At 37.2% G+C, this 18,208-nt stretch overlaps 4 protein-coding genes and 1 long non-coding RNA gene across 5 annotated transcripts; 2 read left to right on the top strand and 3 right to left on the bottom strand.

Moving 5' to 3' along the window:
- The first annotated feature begins 12,204 nt into the window (after positions 1-12,204).
- On the top strand, positions 12,205-13,084 carry LOC145703961 (uncharacterized). The gene is made up of 3 exons (XM_081781379.1): positions 12,205-12,462; positions 12,511-12,854; positions 12,900-13,084. The coding sequence occupies exons 1-3, from the start codon at positions 12,252-12,254 to the stop codon at positions 13,071-13,073; spliced, it is 729 nt and encodes a 242-aa protein (XP_081637505.1). The 5' UTR covers positions 12,205-12,251; the 3' UTR covers positions 13,074-13,084.
- Positions 13,085-13,618: 534 nt separating this feature from the next.
- Positions 13,619-14,516, top strand: LOC145703750 (uncharacterized). The gene is made up of 7 exons (XM_081781145.1): positions 13,619-13,639; positions 13,715-13,768; positions 13,850-13,921; positions 13,964-14,052; positions 14,092-14,173; positions 14,254-14,326; positions 14,390-14,516. Exons 1-7 carry the CDS (start codon positions 13,619-13,621, stop codon positions 14,416-14,418), a joined length of 420 nt encoding a protein of 139 aa, XP_081637271.1. The 3' UTR covers positions 14,419-14,516.
- A 27-nt stretch (positions 14,517-14,543) lies between these two features.
- Positions 14,544-15,011, bottom strand: LOC145703703 (uncharacterized). Its single transcript, XM_081781094.1, has 3 exons — positions 14,962-15,011; positions 14,845-14,916; positions 14,544-14,763 (listed from the first exon to the last, which is right to left on the bottom strand). The coding sequence occupies exons 1-3, from the start codon at positions 15,009-15,011 to the stop codon at positions 14,544-14,546; spliced, it is 342 nt and encodes a 113-aa protein (XP_081637220.1).
- A 61-nt stretch (positions 15,012-15,072) lies between these two features.
- LOC145703672 (uncharacterized) lies at positions 15,073-15,550 on the bottom strand. Its single transcript, XR_014134375.1, has 3 exons — positions 15,258-15,550; positions 15,180-15,214; positions 15,073-15,136 (listed from the first exon to the last, which is right to left on the bottom strand). It is a non-coding gene; the product is annotated as an uncharacterized LOC145703672 (long non-coding RNA).
- A 135-nt stretch (positions 15,551-15,685) lies between these two features.
- Positions 15,686-17,928, bottom strand: LOC145703971 (glial fibrillary acidic protein-like). Its single transcript, XM_081781390.1, has 8 exons — positions 17,820-17,928; positions 16,864-17,491; positions 16,528-16,709; positions 16,338-16,486; positions 16,225-16,293; positions 16,134-16,174; positions 15,954-16,028; positions 15,686-15,910 (listed from the first exon to the last, which is right to left on the bottom strand). The coding sequence occupies exons 1-8, from the start codon at positions 17,911-17,913 to the stop codon at positions 15,850-15,852; spliced, it is 1,299 nt and encodes a 432-aa protein (XP_081637516.1). The 5' UTR covers positions 17,914-17,928; the 3' UTR covers positions 15,686-15,849.
- Between the last annotated feature and the right edge of the window lie 280 nt (positions 17,929-18,208).

Raw genomic sequence — 18,208 nt, 5'->3', positions numbered from 1 at the left:
TTTTATATCTTTTATATTTATATCTTTATCTCATTTATATCTTGTCCCTTTCTTGAGCAGAGTTGCAAATTTTGCTTTTTTTTGCTGAGCTGAGCTGAGTTGAGCGAGGCTTTCTTAGCGGCAGAGTAAGAAATGTAGTAACATGTTGCTACTACATACTACCATTACTACCACCAGAATACAGCGCTCAATAATACCCCTACTACATTACTTCATTACTACCTCGGTTTCCAAAAACGGCTACTACATACTACCATTACTACAAAAAATTGTAGTAAGTAGTATGTAGTAACGAGTTTGCTACCATTTACTACCAACAAAATAACTTAAATTGAAAATTTTTGAAGTCAAATTAGATTAGTTGTATATTAATTAACACTTTTAAAAAATGAAAAGAAACATAGATAACGTGAGAAAAAATTAGACGTCTCTCTTGGATAGAATAATGCGAAAAATGGCATATTTCCCAAAAATAAATTTATCTCTAGAACTGCATGTAGTAATGTAGTATTACTACATTACTACATACTTCTGAGAATGCTACTACATACTACCATTACTACCACATGATGTAGTAAAATGTAGTAATTTACTACATTACTACGTTACTACCCTACTACCGCGATTATCATTCCTGACTGACTTAGTCTCAAGTCGTTTGGACATTTTACAATGCAAAATTTGTCCGAACGAGCGGAAATTGCGTGGGCGGCCCTGTTTGTCTAGTCACTCAGACTCTGCTTAGCGGGGACGCTCGATTCGTTTAACAAAATTTTAACAGGCGCGAAGCACATAGGCACTCTTTGGGTGCAGCAAATTTTGAATTTTTGAGGAGATTTGGTATTCGAATACCTATTGGTACACGAACCGAGCGTTTCCCTTTCTTACAGTGGTGTGTGGAGTTGCTGCACCCCTAGACTCCGGGTTAAAGGTGCAGAAACGCAGCACTCACTTTTGCTACTTCTAGAAGAAAACAATAGAAAAAATGCGAGTCAGGGGTGCAGCAACGCAGCACTCGCTAAGGGTGCAGCGATTCCACACATCACTGTAGAAGTCGTCGAGCTGAGCTGAGCTGAGCAGACATTTTCTTGAGGTAGTTAAGCTGAGCAGACCCTTTTAGGAGCAAAACTAAGCTGATTGAGCTGAGCAGAAAAGATCATGTCCAAAAATGATTGAGCTGAGCTGAAATGAGTGATTATTGTTCGAGCTGAGCTGAGCAGACCAGATCATTTTTGAAAATACTTAAGCTGAGCTGAGCTGGGCGACACTCTTACCTGACTTAGCTAGCTCAGCTCACTCAGCACAGCAAATTTGCAACTCTGTTCTAGAGAGAACATCCAGGTAAACAATCATTGAGAGGAGCACTGTAATCTGAAATCCAATACTCTCTCCACCTGACACAGGCATCCACATCCCCACACAAACCAAAACATTTAGGCAGATAATAGGGAAAAGCAACGTCAAACCATATTTCGCTGTTTTCCGATTCAGGGCAAAATCAACTCGAACCAAAGAAAAATTCGCCCCCTGATTATTTTCGACGAAAGAGCTTCCGAATTTGACTCCGACAAGGTTCCATTCATCACTTTCACCATAAAACATAGCAAACAATGTGGAAATATTGGTATCTTTGCGAGGGAATATCGAAAAGCCGTTTTATTGGGAGGTGTCTTTCAATCGACAAAAAATCCCGACAAAAAATTTCATTTTTTCAAGTAAATTTGAATGGCGAACCATTGAGTAGGCTTCACTTCCCAAAAAGCTTCATCTCCACAAGCTGGGATTTACCCATGAAATACAGCCATTTCCGCAAAGCTCTAAGAAAAAAAATTCCTAAATAAAATTTTTTGAACCTCGGAAATGGATTCTTGTCCTTCGTAAAAGGACAAAAGACGTCTATCTTGACTCTTTCACCCCCAAAGGGTATATTATATTCCGTATATTTAGGCTTTCCGCGTAAACAATTGCTGGCTCGCGCCCCTTTTCACCGCGCTGTCAAAAATCTCTTGCTTTTGGGAAATATATGAAAAGTGGCAAATTTATCAAGCAAAGCCTTTCGAATATATTCTCACTTTCAGAATTTTTCTTTGACCACTCCAAAAAAATGCGGCGCTGAGAGGAAGTGCGGTTACGAAAATCTGCCTAGCTCAAATGGCTCATAGGAGAAAGACATAAGTAGTCTCACTGGAAAGGTCGTAGTCTTTTTATCAAAGGCGCATTTTTGGAATTTAGAACTGATAAGTCCTAATTATCAGATTAAGGGTAAAAATCCCGCTGCGCTCGCGCGAAAAGGCGGTAAATCAGCTTGAGATGGCCCAGCGCGACAGGAAATTCTGACATATTTGCTTAGCAAACCAAGCCTGATCAAAATTTTGATATGCGCAGATGTAACTTTAGTAAGAAAAACACTAGTTTTTCTAAAAGGCTATTTTTTTCTTCGTGCGAAGAGCCGTTTGAGCTGGGCAGATTTTTATAACAGCACTTTCTCTCGGCGCTGCAACTTTTTTGAAGTGGTCATAGAAAAATTCTAAAAGTGAGAGTAAATTTGAAAGGCTTTGCTTGACAGACATGCCAACTTTGATTAATTTCCCGAAAGCATGAGATTTTTGACAGCGCCGCGAAGAGGGGCGCGAGCCAGCTTGCAAATAATCTCGATTAAGGATATAGCCTATGAAAGGCAATCCTATCAAGAAATGTACGCAGAACTCGATTCTGGTACTTTTTTAAAAATTTTCATCTGAATTTTCTCTGTAGAGCGTTTTGAAATCTTACGATCGCGATTTCTCGAAATTTTTACATTAAGTCGCTTAAACTAAACCAATGACTGCATTAGCAAAATGCTAAACTAGAATATTGTGGCTGAAAAATTATCAAACTTGGCCAAATTTTTATTCAAGTGTTTTCCTCTTTCTTGCTCCTGTTTTTCTTTCATGCTCGCTTTTTTAGGTCCAACCAATCAGCGCGCATGAATAGTGTAAAAGGCGCTGCGTTGGGTGCTCAATCTCTCGACTCCTCTTTCCCGAGAGAGTGCGCGCGTTTGAACGAGCGCTCTGATTGGTTGGACCCAAAAAAGCGCGCATGGAAGAAAAACAGTAGCAAGAAAGAGGAAAGCACTAGAATGAAAATTTAGCCGAATTTGATAATTTTTCAGCCACAATATTCTAGTTTAGCATTTTAATATTGCAGTGATAGGTTTTGTTTTAGCGAAAAATTTCGAGAAATCGCGATCGTAAGATTTCAAAACGCTCTACAGAGAAACATTCAAATAAAAGTTTTTAAAAAAGTACCAGAATCGAGTTCTGCGTACATTTTCAGGTAGGATTGCTTTTGAAAAAATTGATCCGACGTCGCATTTAGGCGCTATGAAAGTTCAATTTCATAGGCTATATCCTTAACGAACCACCCGCACCGAGCTCGCGCCGCTTTTCAAAAGCGCAGAAGTTTTATAAATTTATCAGATCAAGTGTAGTTTTCCTCCTCTTTCATCTCCTATTCGATTTTTTATATCATGATTTTTGAATTCGGGGAGAGAAAAAGTGAAGCTCAACTTCAAAGGCATTAGCTCCTAAACTACTTGTCAGTTTAAGTTATAAATACCATCATCGAAAATCGCATTCAATTTTGACTAGGTCTACGTTCGCGTGGTCTTCAAATTTTGTTTGTATACGATCGTAATCGGGGATTTATCAAAGAACACCCTTCGCGCGGCCGGGAATTTGCAATATTGAGTGACTGTACTAATCCCCTGATTTTGACCGGATATAAGCGAAATTCGAAGACCACGCGAACGTAGACCTGGTCAAAATTTAATGCGCTTTTCGATGAGGGTATTTATAACTTCAACTAAGAAGTAGTTAAGGAGCTGATGCCTTTTGAAGTTGAGCCTCACTTTTTCTTTCTCCTGAATTCAAAAATCATGATATAAAAAAAGGGATTTGGAGATGAAAGAGGAGGAAAAACTACACTTGATCTGATAAATTTATAAAAAATTGAGGAAGATAAGGGATACTTCTGCGCTTATGAAAGCTCGGTGCGGGTGGTCCCTTAACCGGACTTCCGGTGTACTTTCGACATATATAGCTATCTCATATAAATTTCCATTGCCAAGAAAATATTTATTCGTGATTCCGAATAAGCATCTCAAGAGCTACAAGAAAATGTGATAAACATTATAATTGATAAGGGTTAGCCCAGCTTTTGGTTTTGCGGGGAAAACCTAGGTAAATTTTGATTGAAAAACAGCTTATCTGGGCTAATACAGACACGATCTGCGACTTGATTAAGATAAAATAAAGTTTTATCTTTTTTCTTTAGTACAGGGAATTAATTTAATATAACGGCAAAATAATAACTTCCCTTTGTACTCAATCTTATCATCAGGAATGTTTGTTATATTGTTCGCTTCTTTCCACTTATCTATTTTAAGGATTCTGTCAGAAAGCTCAAAACAAGTAATTAATGTATATTGTCGACTTTTAGGCGATATAAACTTTTTGAGCCTTGACTTTTTTCCGTTGGCAAATCAGGGAATGCAAGATCAATATAGCATTGTTGTAAGTCAAAAGGGTAAAGATAAGGATTCATGCTGCATCGAGTAATGACATCAATTCGTGTCACAGTTTTAATAATGCCCCTGATAATAAATTACTCTCTCCATCGTTATTGCAAACCTGAAGTCCACAGATGACGCATGAATATAACCCCTGTAACCTCCAATTATATTGATGATTTCTGGAATAATATCATAAATGTATTTTCTGGAAATTGATACACTTGTAATATTATTATGATCCTCCGGGTTCCAAACAAAACGAGAGTCTGAAATTTTTTAAAGAATGCACGATTTAATCATATTTTATGACTCATATATAATCTGAAGGAAGAATTCTCATTGATAAATATCTCTGTTCACTCTGAGTGAAAAGCAAATTTCGAACCCTGAGTCAGTGTCGGCCCGATTTTGAAACGCGCCTAAAATCAAGAGGTTGTTTCAAAAATTCAATCCAATTCTATTTTTCGAAAAATCATACAGTTGGTTTCCTAATTTCCTGACTAATTTTGTCCCCTGGTTTCGAAAAAAATGTCCGGAAATTTGAGTCACAGGAAAAAATTGTATGTCCCACCAAGTATTCTTAACTTCTCAATACACGGGCGCGCGACTAAGCGCTCAAAACACGGGGTCGGGTGAGGGGACCACAATGCATTATTCAGCCCCGCGCGGCGCGCAAAATTCGGAGTGTGATAAAGAGCGCTCAAGACTTTTAGCTCAAACTTGCGTTTCCGGCAAGGAAAAAAGTTACAATAAATATCGTTGGAAAGCTTGAACACTCACCTATAAAAATTTACAATTAATTTTTAAAAACACTTTTTGGATTTTCAACTACAGAGTGAAAGATAAATCCGGTGAAAAATGCCACCGCTTTTGAGAAAATTTTCAAAATTTCACAAATTGGTTCGTTTTAGCCATCTTTGCTCACATAACAAAAATCAGGATCGCATAAAAATTTTTTCTCCCGGAACGCATATTGACCCATTTTTGGGTAAGCACCTTTTACGCCATATGCACACTGTATAAGAGATTAAATTTTATAGAAAATTGATCACTAGGCTCTAAACTACAATATAGAACTGATTGGATATGGATATGATAAAATATGCTTTGAGTAATATGCCTTCTTCCGAACGCGAAAAAAATGCCGTTGAATAAATTATCGTTAAAATACACTAATTTCATGGGACTATCAAATTTCATTCAATAGCTAAAATCTATAATTTTTGAAATTATTTTTTTCTGAAACTAGAATTGACTTCCTCATCGAAATGTAGCTCCATAAACAGGGGTTCATTTTTTCTTATACAAAGGAAAAGTTGAGTTATAAGGGTCTAAAGAGCGCATTACCCAAAAACGGGTCGATATGCGTTCCGGCGTTAAAAAACGTTGGTACGGGCTCAATACAAAGAGATTATGAAAGAAAAACCACTAAACGACCCTAAGTTTTACTCCCTTTCTTCAACCTCGCGAACAAGCTCAGCTTGCGCCCAAAAAGAAGTTAATTTAACCGTAGAGTGATTTTTTATTTAGAGAAAATGATGGCTTATCAATAAAATCTGAAAAAAGTCCGGAAATTTGGACAATGGTCGATTTTGAATTGTCCCACTTACATGCCTTAAAATCTGAAAAATGTCCGGAAATTCGGACTCCGGAAATTTGGAAACTAACTGTTCCTTCTTCTAAGTTTGAATTGAGCGAAAAAAAAATTCAAAAAATCATTCTGTAAAACCATCGATTAAACCTGGGGTCCCCAGGCTGGGGTCTTAAAATCATGAAAAATGAGATTTTTAGAGAATTTGATCCGTAATTTATTTGGGTTACGCGTTTCGGCGACTATTGTGCCTTCATCAGCCCCTAGTACAGATATAAATTTCACAGCTCAGAAAAAAGAAAGAATACTCTCACCTAGAGTTGGACAATTTCGAATGAGATTGAAAGTTGAAAACAAAAGATGAAAACTCGCTTTCGCGGCAGATGTAATGGAGCGCCAGAGAAAACGAGTTTCAAATGCTCCATTACAGAAATTTAACTTCAGCGAACTTGATCTGCTTATTTAAGGGGGAGGTCGACGAGAATCGGGATTTCTGTAACCAAAAATCCGGAAAAACCTGCTTAGATAGGCAAATTCTGACTTTTCAGGTAGAAAGAAAAGTGTTTGAAAAAAACAGCGGCGAAAACTAGAAAAAAATTTTTGGAAAATTTTTCAATAAATTGGGTCAAAGTGGGGGTTACTCGTAACCAAAAAATCTCGAAAACGGGATTTTTTTTTCTTTGTCAAATTAAATAAATAGTAAGTTGAAACCCTTAAAAATACAGCGGCGACAATATATAACGGGCTGCTTTTATTAAAAAAAATTTTTCTTTTGACTAAAAATATGCGATTTTTCACGGAGAATTTCACCAAAAGCGCCGAGACTCGGAATTTTATACTGAAAATAATAATAAAACCATTCATAAACAGTATCTAGTAAAAAAAAATCGGATTAAGATTGTTTTTGGGTGAAATAATCAACTTTTAAATTTTGTAAAATCTCGAATTCCAGACACAAAATCGTAAATTTTGTTAAAAAAAGTTAACCAATGCATAAAAAGCTGGAGACCAAAAATGCTCCTTTTTTATTAAGGAATCCAAAAATATAACCAAAATTTTGAAAAAGCGAGAAAAATTTTCTCGTCGACCCCCTCCTTAAGCTTGGATCTTTTAAGGGGGTGGTGGTCGAGACTAAGACTTTTTTCTACCTAAAAAACTCAAATTTTTTCAAAAAAATTTTTTTTTCTATAATTAAAAATAAGTTAAAAAGGGTCCAATTAATGTGGGCGGCTATATTTGAAAAAAATATTTTTTCGGAAAAAATGATGAAAAATTTCTTCAAAGTCGACCCATCTCTTGACCTAAAAAACTCTATCCCCTTATCATTTATAATTTTTTAGATTTTTATAATAAAAATATGATCAAAAACCATTACTTCGCAATAAAAAATCAATTTAAAATTAGTCTTCGTACGAAAAAAGCGTTTCAAAATTCCCGAAAATGGCGATTTCATAGCATAAAATCGAGAATTTTCTTAAATAAAGTTGGTCCAATCAAAAAAAGCTAGAGACCAAATATGTTCCTTTTTTATCAAGGAATCTAAAAATAATATCAAAATTTTTAAAAGCCGAAAAAAAATTTCTCGACCACCACCCCCTTAATTTCATTGCAAACGCTTCACAAAGAAAACGGTCTTTGTAGTACGGTTGATTGGAGATAACAGAAACGAGTTTGTGTTTGAAGCAGAAATTGGTTTTGATTCTAGCTCTAGAAGTCGTTTGTATTTAGGAGTGTCTGGCTCATTTAAATATGTGTCAAAAAGTTCCCTGAATTTTGGACACCTCAAAGTATGGAAGAACATAGGGCTACGATATCTGGGCTCAAAATGCTCCTGAATTCTTGTTCCAAGCTGCCTCTTTGTTTCACCCTGATAATCATTTTTGCCACAAGGGCATTTATAGTGGTAAACGACCCCACTCTTTTGCTCAATCGGGACCGGACGCTTCCAGGTTGGATGCAGACATTGTTCTATTCTCACTGTTTTCCAACAGAGTCTTAGAAAGAATTTTGGAGTTACTTTCTTGAGAATAGCACGCATTCTGCGGCCAATACTGTCGCACCTCGCACCAGTGAAAACCGCTCGAAAGTGAAACTCGCTTTCTCTGGCGCTCCATTACATCTGCCGCGAAAGCGAGTTTTCATCTTTTGTTTTCAACTTTCAATCTCATTCGAAATTGTCCAACTCTAGGTGAGAGTATTCTTTCTTTTTTCTGAGCTGTGAAATTTATATCTGTACTAGGGGCTGATGAAGGCACAATAGTCGCCGAAACGCGTACCCCAAATAAATTACGGATCAAATCATTATGAGAGGTCAACACTGACAATCTATTTTTAGAGAAGATTGATCTTTAAAAATCTTTATTAAAGACTTTTGAAAAACTATTCACATAATCTCGAGGTCATCTCGAAATAAAGCTATAACTTTGGATAAAAAAGACAAAAATCAACAGTTTTTGAGATTTTTCATCTCAAATTAACTTTTCAACCGGCGGTTTTTGGGGCTATCCTCGTATATTTAGATAAAATGATCAGCACAAGGTTTTAAGTTTATCGGGCTTTCCAAATATGTTAAGAAAATTCCGATTTTCTTAAAACCGGGTACTACCTCCTTAAGGAGGTAGATATCAAAAAAAATTTTCCATTTTTTCGCCTCAAACTTTTTCTACGTATAGTTCCGAGGTCAAGGAGAAAACTTGTAAGCAAAAATTTTTCGATTGGACCACGTGATTTTTCACAAAATCGCCTCTAAAATCTCGAAAATTTGCACATTTTATGATAGATCGACCAATTATTAGTAATTAGATAAGTTATTACTTAGTTTTCGTCCAAAAAACATTAACAGAAACCCCTGGGAACATTTATAGAATGATTTTAATACTACTGAATAAAAATTCAAAATTATATATTTTCGTTGAAAATCGTGAAAAACAGGAAATCGATTTTTTTGTTAAAAAAATTTTTGAAATTTTAAATTCTGGCCTCCATAGGATCTAGACAAGGGTCTTATCTTACTTCTCAGAAGAAAATAAATTCCGCCCTATATAAGGGTTTCGAGGAAAGTCTGCCAAGAAAATGGTCATTTTTAGCGATTTCCGAGTTTTCAACGCCATTTTTTACGATTTTTTTCTGGAAATTAAAAAATCGGCCTCCCATAGGCACGAGATAAGGGCCTCAACTCTTTATTAAAACAAAAAAAAATCATCGGTCACTATGTTAGGATTGGGAGAAAAGTCTGCCAGAAAATCGGGCCGAACCAAAATAAGGAAGTAATAAGCTAGGAAGTGACAGCGTAGGAGCGAACAAGAAAGTATCATACACGAAAGGATCAAATTATAATGGAAGATCCAAGCCAGTATCGTGGAAGATTGGATCGGGCATACATTTGAAAATGATTGAGGATGGGTTTCTTATAGGCCGGTAGGCCTTATACGGCAATCTTATTGGTTCCAAAAAAATTCGATCCTTTAATGCATGATCCTATTTAATTTGATACTTTCATGTATGATACTTTCTTATTTGATCCTTTCGTGTATGATACTTTCTTGTTCGCTCCTACGCTGTCACTTCCTAGCTTATAACTTCCCTATTTTAGTTCGTGCCAGAAAATCCCGATTCTTGATATCTACCTCTTAAGAATTGAGAATCTGTTGAAGAATTGTTTTTTATTGAATAACTGTAAGTTATGGTTGAAAATTAAAAATCATTTTATAGTTCTCGACCAACACCCCCTTAACCAATTTAAGCGATTCTTAAGCTTGTCTCCTATAGAACAATTCTTTCATAAAGATTTTTATAATAAAACTTCGGCGTTCCGGAAAAATACCCCCCTAATAATGTGAGTAGAAAGAATCTTAGACCGGTTAATAAGCTAGCCTAAAATCGACCTTGACACCCTTACCCTAATCATCAATTTGGTTTCATGGAATTCTTGTAAACCTTTCAATCAAGGAACTCGAAAATACGGATATTTCATAAACTTTATAATAAAGCAAATACGATATATCACTTACCAAGCCAACTTGTATGGAGCAGCATCAGCGATTTCATCGCACTGTTTCGAAAATCAATTTTTGCTAAAAATTCAAGCTCAACCGAGACCTCAACCTCTACTGGCTCTTGTGGTGGAGCACTGTAACGATTATATCCAGCGAAGATTTCCCTGCGCACATCTTGTTCAGCTGATTGCTTAGCAGACAGGGCTCTTTTGACTGGCAGAGGGTATGTCTCTTCACTGATTTCTTCTAAATTTGTACCGATTGAATGGGGCTCAGGATATTGTTCGACTGGAATTTTATAGGAGACTTTGAAAGAATCACAATAAAAAAATAAGTTTAAGATTGATATTCGCATTTTATCGAATGAGAAGTCCATCGACTTTGCAACACTTTATCTAGAATATCTTTATTAAGGATTCATAACTTGCATTTTATCCGATTATTGTCTCCTATTGTGACGATTAAATTCGAAACTCAATAAAAATGAAGATGAGAAAATGCGAAATCCCGGGATATTAATCCCTAAGCCACGATCATTGATCAACGACATCGAGAAAGAGGGGTCATTTGTTCGTAAAGCGATATGAAAAATTCATCACTCTGCTGATCTTATCCATTCAAATTTACGACTTTTCAATATTATACTAAGCACGCGATAAGACTGAAAAGAAAATTAATGCGCTGGCGGAAATAAGTTCAAATGAGTTTGACTTGCTCAAGAATATTTGCTCCGAAAGTAAATGACCTCCAAAAAAACTGTTCTATTCTGTCCTTTTCAATAACCGGACAGATTGAAATCGACGCTCATAATTCCTTCGGGCCAAGAGATAAGTTTGACTTAGTCATCGAAAGCACCAGTCAAATGCCGACCTCAGTTGAATTATATGAAAACCCGACCGCCGAACTCAAGTTCTGGACCTTTAATTCATTCTTAGGGTAAATCACTAATAATTAAACTTTTTTTTCTAGCTAAGTAAGGTGGGAGTATAATACAGTCTTAGAATCTCCTGAAGCTGGGGATCATTTTGACTATTGATAGTGGGGGGGGGGTGATCTCGTGCCCTAAGGGCATTTAGATACCTCTGATTCAGAGGCTCTGAAGTCCTAAGATCTGGCAATTCGCATTTCTGAAATTGGCCTGATTTTAGGACTTCAGAGGAACCTTAATGCCCTCAGAATACGCGATCACCCCCCACTATCAATAGTCAAAATGATCCCCAGCTTCTAGAGATTCTAAAGCTGTATTTTACTCCCACCTTACTAAGCTAGAAGAGAAGCTTAATAATTAGTGACTTACCCTATTCATTCTGTACAAATGATGCCATATTTATTTTACGGCGCGAGAGATTTACGGGGATGCTGTTTCAGTAATTATTGACTCGTTCAGAAGATCCCGCTCGTAAATCGATGCTCTAAAAATAAAATTGCTCGCTTACGCAAGATTACGGGAATCGTATTGGAGCCATCGTTCTAACAATTTCAAGTGTCGTATTGAAATGTTCAGTCGAAAACTATAATTTAAAGATCAAGATTAAATAACCATACCAGATGGCCTCTACCAAAGGGGCAACCTGCTGAAGCTTATCAAAATCCAGAATGACGCTCTGTTGTATCTGAGGAAAACGGAAGACTCCCGGTACCAGTTGGTACTGCCAGTACCACTCTAGTTCCGACAAATTAGTGATTTGGGAAAGATACATTTTTATTATCCCGTCTTAAATCTTGCGTTTTCACTCGAAGTTTTCAAATTGGTGCTGATAGTACCGAAATTTGTACTGGTAGTCACCGAACCGTTTTTTTTGAGAATTTATGGCCCCCTCCCCTCGTCAAGATTTTTCGAAAAAAAGATTTTCGAAAATTCAAAATTTTGACCCCTGAGAATCCATTCTATGATAAAAAATTCTTCACCCTCGAAATTGTGTTTGAAAATTCGAAAGGATAATCTTGATCCGTAAATTACGGTGGAGGAGCTGAACTCTTGTGCGCCCTCCATTCCGCTGTTTATGTTTTTATTTTATAAATGAAGATCCGTCAAAAAATCAATCAGTTTTCTTTGAAAATAAAATTTGACCTAGAATAGTTAACACGCTTTTAATCATAACCTTTTTTGGAAATGAAAGTTCTGTCGGCTACATTGATTTCCCTCAGTGCTGGAATCCAAAGACCTGTGAAAAACAAGAAGAAACATGACCCTTATCGAAAACTTCTCGGGCAGGATAGAATAGAGAATATAGGTCTCGTTGGATGGATGCAATTTTACAATCCGAGTTTTACGCCAGAAAAATACTGGAACTATGGTTGCAATTGCTTTATTCAAGGATCGGGTAAACGAGAAAACTTAAAATATAAACAAACACTCTTCTATCCTTTAGATGACGGTGTGATCGTCAAGCGTGGAAAGGGAACTCCTGTTGATGATCTTGACAACGCCTGTAAGTTGTACAGAGACTGCCTCAAGTGTGCTCGAGAAATTCACGGTGAATCCTGCATCGATGATATCAAAAACTACAATGTGAATATTGACAGAAAAAAGTGTCGCGATCGACCTGGAACTTGCGTTCGAGCAGTTTGCGAGTGCGATGCGATGTTTGCCGCAAAGCATGCCGATAGTCTTCATCAGTTCAATGATTTTTTCAATATTTCTTCCTCAACTTCTGGATGGGATCCAAAAACAGATTGTGCTTTCGGAAAAAAACGTGGTCAGATGATACCCAAGGTTGTAAATTTTGCTGTTTCTCCAATTAAAAAAAAATATTTCTAGTGCTGCAATTCCCGAGCTGGCCCCGCAAGTATCTATAATGAACGGACGAAGGAATGCTGCAGCAATGGACTGGTAAAACCGATCGGACAATGCCCAATTGAAGTCGCGAAACTAGTACCCTATCGATGGGGCTCTCTAGATTCGGACTCGTACGACTATTATCCACCTTACTGAATGCAAAATCATAATTCTGTTCTTTTTAATAAATATTTTGTATTGAATCGTCAGATTTCTTTTAAAAATCTTTTTCTTATTTATTGCCAGCAGATGAGTAATCGAAACCTTACTCAACGAGTTCTCTATCCGAACCCTTTTCTTCGCATCTCCGTGTTTCTCGCCTAAGTAAACAATACAAATCACTGTTCCCGCTTTTCTCCGCTTCTGACATCTGAGTCTTTCAAACTTTTTCCGCAGAGAAATTTTCAATTTCAAAATGAGAATTTCAAGTTTTCTACTTGTTCTAGAGATTTTCGCTCAAGAAACAACAACGACAACTCCAACATTAAGTTCCACCCTCAAAAGTCACACTACAGTTAGTCCAACCCCAGCAACTGCTCATTCAACGCATCATTCCAAGATCCACAGTACTCATAGTCCCCATAATACAACAACCCACGTGGTTGTGGATAAGACAGAGCATCCGACGTATACTGCTTGCGAAAAACAGTGGGAACAGAGAATCGAAATCAGTGTCGGCCTACATTTACCGCCAAGGCACCATGGCGAGCGGGTCAAAACAAGTGAGATTCCTGACGAGGAAAGTTCCGAAAGAAAAAAAGATTCTGAAAATTTCACAATTTCGAAACTGAAAAAAGGCGATCAGGAAGCTTCTGGCGCAAGAATTATCCGTTGTGGCTGGACCAGTTTGTGTAACAGAGAGTCAGGAAATTTTTCGAAAGATCTCATTGTAAGTTTCTCTAGAAAATGGAATTCTCGAAAACATGTGAAAGTATCTAACGATTCATTCAAAAGAAGATCGCGAAATTAAGATCCCGCTTCATGTTTTTGGGAATAGCAAAAAGGTTTGAAAAACTTCTTTACAAAAAAGGGGAAAAATCAAATAGGCTGCTGAAAAAATTGATGAGCTGATTATTCTTCATGCCGAGAAAAATGGTACAGAAGTTTTACTCGATTCGCCGTATTGGCCTCATGGGTAGTTAGCTTTTTGTTTCAAGGAGAAAATTGTTTTTAGAGCTTATTTGATCGATGTTGATGGAGTCGATGTCGCGAACTTGGGCGGACACAGGAGAGTCTTTGGATTCATCATTTTTCTGGAACGGGATTTTCATAAGAACAAATCACCAAGAAAATCAGCAGATTAGAAAAAAGGGTCAAATAAAAATTCCATGAAAAGCTGCTTATTTCAATTGGCGTGATTGGGTACCTCGTCTACAAGCGTGGCCTCCTCCGTCGGTTTGGAAATCAAGGCTTTGGTTGGTCACTATCCACTCATTTTTAGGGCTCAATTCATGGCCAACCGCGAACATCAGAGTACCCAGGAAGACTTATTGCCAATTAGATTCCAGTAGAAGAGAAGGTCCTTTTTAGAATAATTCATCAACAACAACTATTTATCTATTCGATTTTAGATTTCATTTATTGCAATAAAGATAAGAACAAATTTCAAAATTCAATTTTCATAATCTACCATATCAAGCATTGTTTTCGAGAGTGCGGGTTGCTGTCTGGGAGAGCGCATAGATAAACGTAGCTACTGATTGCTCTGATTGTCGCTGGATCAAGACCTGTTTTTCTGGTCAAAAGAAAGTTCAAGTTATAGCGGAAAATATGCGTTTGAAGGACCAGTTTTTTTAGTGCATCAATCGTTGCAAGCAAAAGTCCCGCTTTTGTGCTCATTTTGTACCTGAAATCGGACGTTTGACTCAAAAAAAACTCAAATTCTTGACTTCTTCAAGCCATTGACTTCCAAGATTTTTACTCTTACCTATCGACCTTCACGAAATTTTCCTTTTTCAGCTCATTTCGAAGCTCATTGAAAAGTCCATTCATTCGCAGTCTATAAAAAATGAGATAGAAGTCATAAGTTCAGAGCTTTTTTTACCTGTAGCAAGCACAAGCATCCTTATTTGAGAGTTTTTCCTTTGAAGACATAGACGACTACTCATGCTCTCAAAAAAAATATTGTGAAAAATTGAAAAGCATTTTTTGAGAGTCATTTCTGAGATAGATGTCTAATCGGCTCTTTTCTTAGAAGACCAAGAGTTCGCTCGATAATTCTTCAATTCGAAAATAAAAGTGAAAAAAATGAAGATTTCTTACCGGAATCGATTTGATTCTTTCATGCCCGTCATTGCCTATGAAATCATCGTTATTTTGGACAGCTGTGTCATTTCTTACCTGAATGATGGTATTGAGATCGTCGAACAAGTTGGAAATTCTCTCTCTACAGCGCTTTGACGCAGTTGAACTTTTGGTCTTTGCCATCTTTCGATTTTGAATAGACTGATCGCGCTTGGGAAGGTTTCGCTGCTATTGACGACGATTCTCCTTCTTATCGCCTATCGCTCGCTCCGTTCTCATGTCGCCCTTGCCTCTCGATACCTGCCTCTCAGAACGCATTCCAGCAATTTCGAATAGACTCACAAACAATCGGGCAAAAGACACTCATGGGAAACCTGGAAAATCGGAAAAAAATTCTTTCTGAAAATTTTTTAAATTTTTTTTTAATTTTTCTTTTTAAAAATTTTTAAGAAAAATTTTGAATTTAGCAAAATCAATTTATTTTGAAACACAATGACTGCAAAGTATTTTATTTCTTGTACTAGAATGCTGTTTGAGTTGTACTCTCTTGTTAGAATGTGGAAATGATGAGAAACATTAATGGTGTTAGGAAAGCGTGAATGAGAAGAAGCAATCAGTACAGGTAAAGAAAGAGTTAGTTACATTCAGTTTTGCACGAAGAAATTGTTTTAAAACCAGCATTGGCGATTTATTCTGATGAATCATCGTCGGAAGAGCTGTCATCATCGTCGCTAGAGGTCTCTTCCTCGCTAACAATAAACAGTTACCCCTGGTTTATACAGTAAGCCCTACCTTGAAGAAGATTCTTCTTTAGCTTCCGCTTTTCCCGCGTCTTTAGTTTTAATTACCACTCTGTGTTTTTTCACTCAATCACCGGTTAAAATTTTTAAAAATTTTATACCCAACTCAATATCGAAAAAAGAAACTGATATTGGTTGATTTTATAAAATCGACAATTTTAACCATTTTCCTTCGACTTTTTGAGACTCACTTGAATCAGACTCGTTATCGTCCTGAAAGAATACAGTAAAGAAACGGCTTACAGTAATTTAAGAATACTTACAGTTCCAGAACCAAGAGTAGATAATCTACCTTCTTCGCCTTCCAGGAGATTTCTGTACGTATCGATTTCCTTGAAAGAAAATTCTAGATTTGTGGCAAATTTTAGTTTCATACCTTTTCAAGAGATTGTTTGACATTCATCAAGTTCTTGTACTCCGCCAAATGCTTCTTCATATCGGCCGTAGATCGATCCAACTCGGCTTGAAGACGATTAACCCGCTGCTGGTAGCTGTTGATTTCGATTTCTGATCGCTTCTCCGTATCTAAAACTCATTGTAATTGGAAGCAAAGGGAGTAAGAGAACCGGCAAGATTTCGCTCGAGATAATCGTTAGTTCCTCTGAGCGATTCAAGCTCCATCTCGAGCTGGGTGACTTGTTTTCTGTACTCGTTGATTTCCATGTTGACTTTTTCGAGCTCGGTTTGAGTATTTCGTGATTTTTCTTCGAGTTCTTCGCACTTTTTCTTGTACCATTCTTCTGCCTTTCTTATGGTTCTCAATTTTCTAGCTACTTTTGACGATGGAAAAATGAGGGTTTTGATTGGCCGGTGAGCCGAATATAGCAATCTTATTGGTAGTCGAAAAATGCACTTCCATTTTTCGGTCAAGTCAAAAAAAAAAAAGAAAAAAATCTGAGAACCGTTCCTCGTCCCTGTTTTTGATCGCAATCTGCTCGTATTCGTTTCGAATATCTCTGAGAATTTCGTTCATATCCGGCGTGATTCCGTCGACTTCGACGTTGATTCCTTGCGAAGCAATCTGCTCCTTCAAGTCTTCAATCTCTTCCGAGTGCACTTTTCTGTTGTATTCGAGTTCTTCGCGAAGAGTTTCGATTTTTCGCTCAAGATCGACTCTGACCATAGTTGCATCGTCGACGTCTTTTCTGAGTCGCTGGAGCTCGTCGTCCAGGTCGTTTCGCAGAGCGTTTTCGTCTTCGAGTTTTCGGGTCAATTCGACCGCGTCTCCCTTCAAATTGTCTCTTTCGACTTGCAATCTGACTTTGATCATCGTGATATCATCGATGTTGATTCTGAAGCTTTTGATTTCATCGCCCTTTTCTTCGTTTTTCTCGATTTCCGACTGTCGCTTCGAGGCCTGCTTGATCTTGAGCTCTAGAATTTTGTTCTGTTCCTCGAGGTAGCGGACTTTTTCGATGTAGTTGGCGAATCGGTTGTTCAAATTGCCCATTGTTTCTTTTTCGTTGATTTGTCGACCGGCAGCGTACATGAGCTGGATATCGTCATGTGACATCGTTGCAATATCACCTCCTGTACAGGAATTTAAATTTGTTGTTAATACTAAGTTTCACTACGTTTCTACTCTTTTGCTTTTCGAAGACACCATCTTATCTATCATGATAACTCATGATTTCGACTAACAATCTAAGCCACCGTTGTTATATCTATCTGCTGCATGTTTTTATTTTTCGACTCGAAACTAGAAAATTTTGATTCCTTTCACTGCTGCCCCAATGCCGCTCAAGTCTGTCATGCTCCGAGCACGGTCATAATAATTCGACTTAGCTAAACCTAAAACCAGATGTAAATATCCAAAGCACCCTTCTTCACCCGGGTTAGTTGTTTTTCTTAAACTTACCGCCTTTTCCGGCAGAGAAGGAGGTTTGACCACCGAACGCTCGGCGGTAGGAAGAGGCACGCTTGTCTCGTTGACTGTTGTTTATAACTGGCATGTTTCTTAAAAAAAATAATTTTGATCAATTTCGATTTTAATTTTATTCAATTTCGACAAAATTTTTTACGCAGTCGTCTTAGTTTTTAAGTTGTTGCTCCAATAATACGGTAATAATAATCGATTTTGTTTTTGTCAGCATTTTATAAAACATAAATTATCACAGAAACAGACGACAATTCAGAAAGTTTTCGCATGATAAAATTCACTCATTGCATTTTTTCTTCTCATATCTTTCTCGAAAAACTCCAATTCTCTCATACTCATTATTCAAAAAAGAAAATTCATTTTATCAA

Source organism: Oikopleura dioica, chromosome 1, assembly GCF_907165135.1.
Source record: "Oikopleura dioica chromosome 1, OKI2018_I68_1.0, whole genome shotgun sequence".
NCBI lineage: Eukaryota > Metazoa > Chordata > Appendicularia > Copelata > Oikopleuridae > Oikopleura > Oikopleura dioica.
This window is presented reverse-complemented; position numbering and strand designations above follow the sequence as displayed.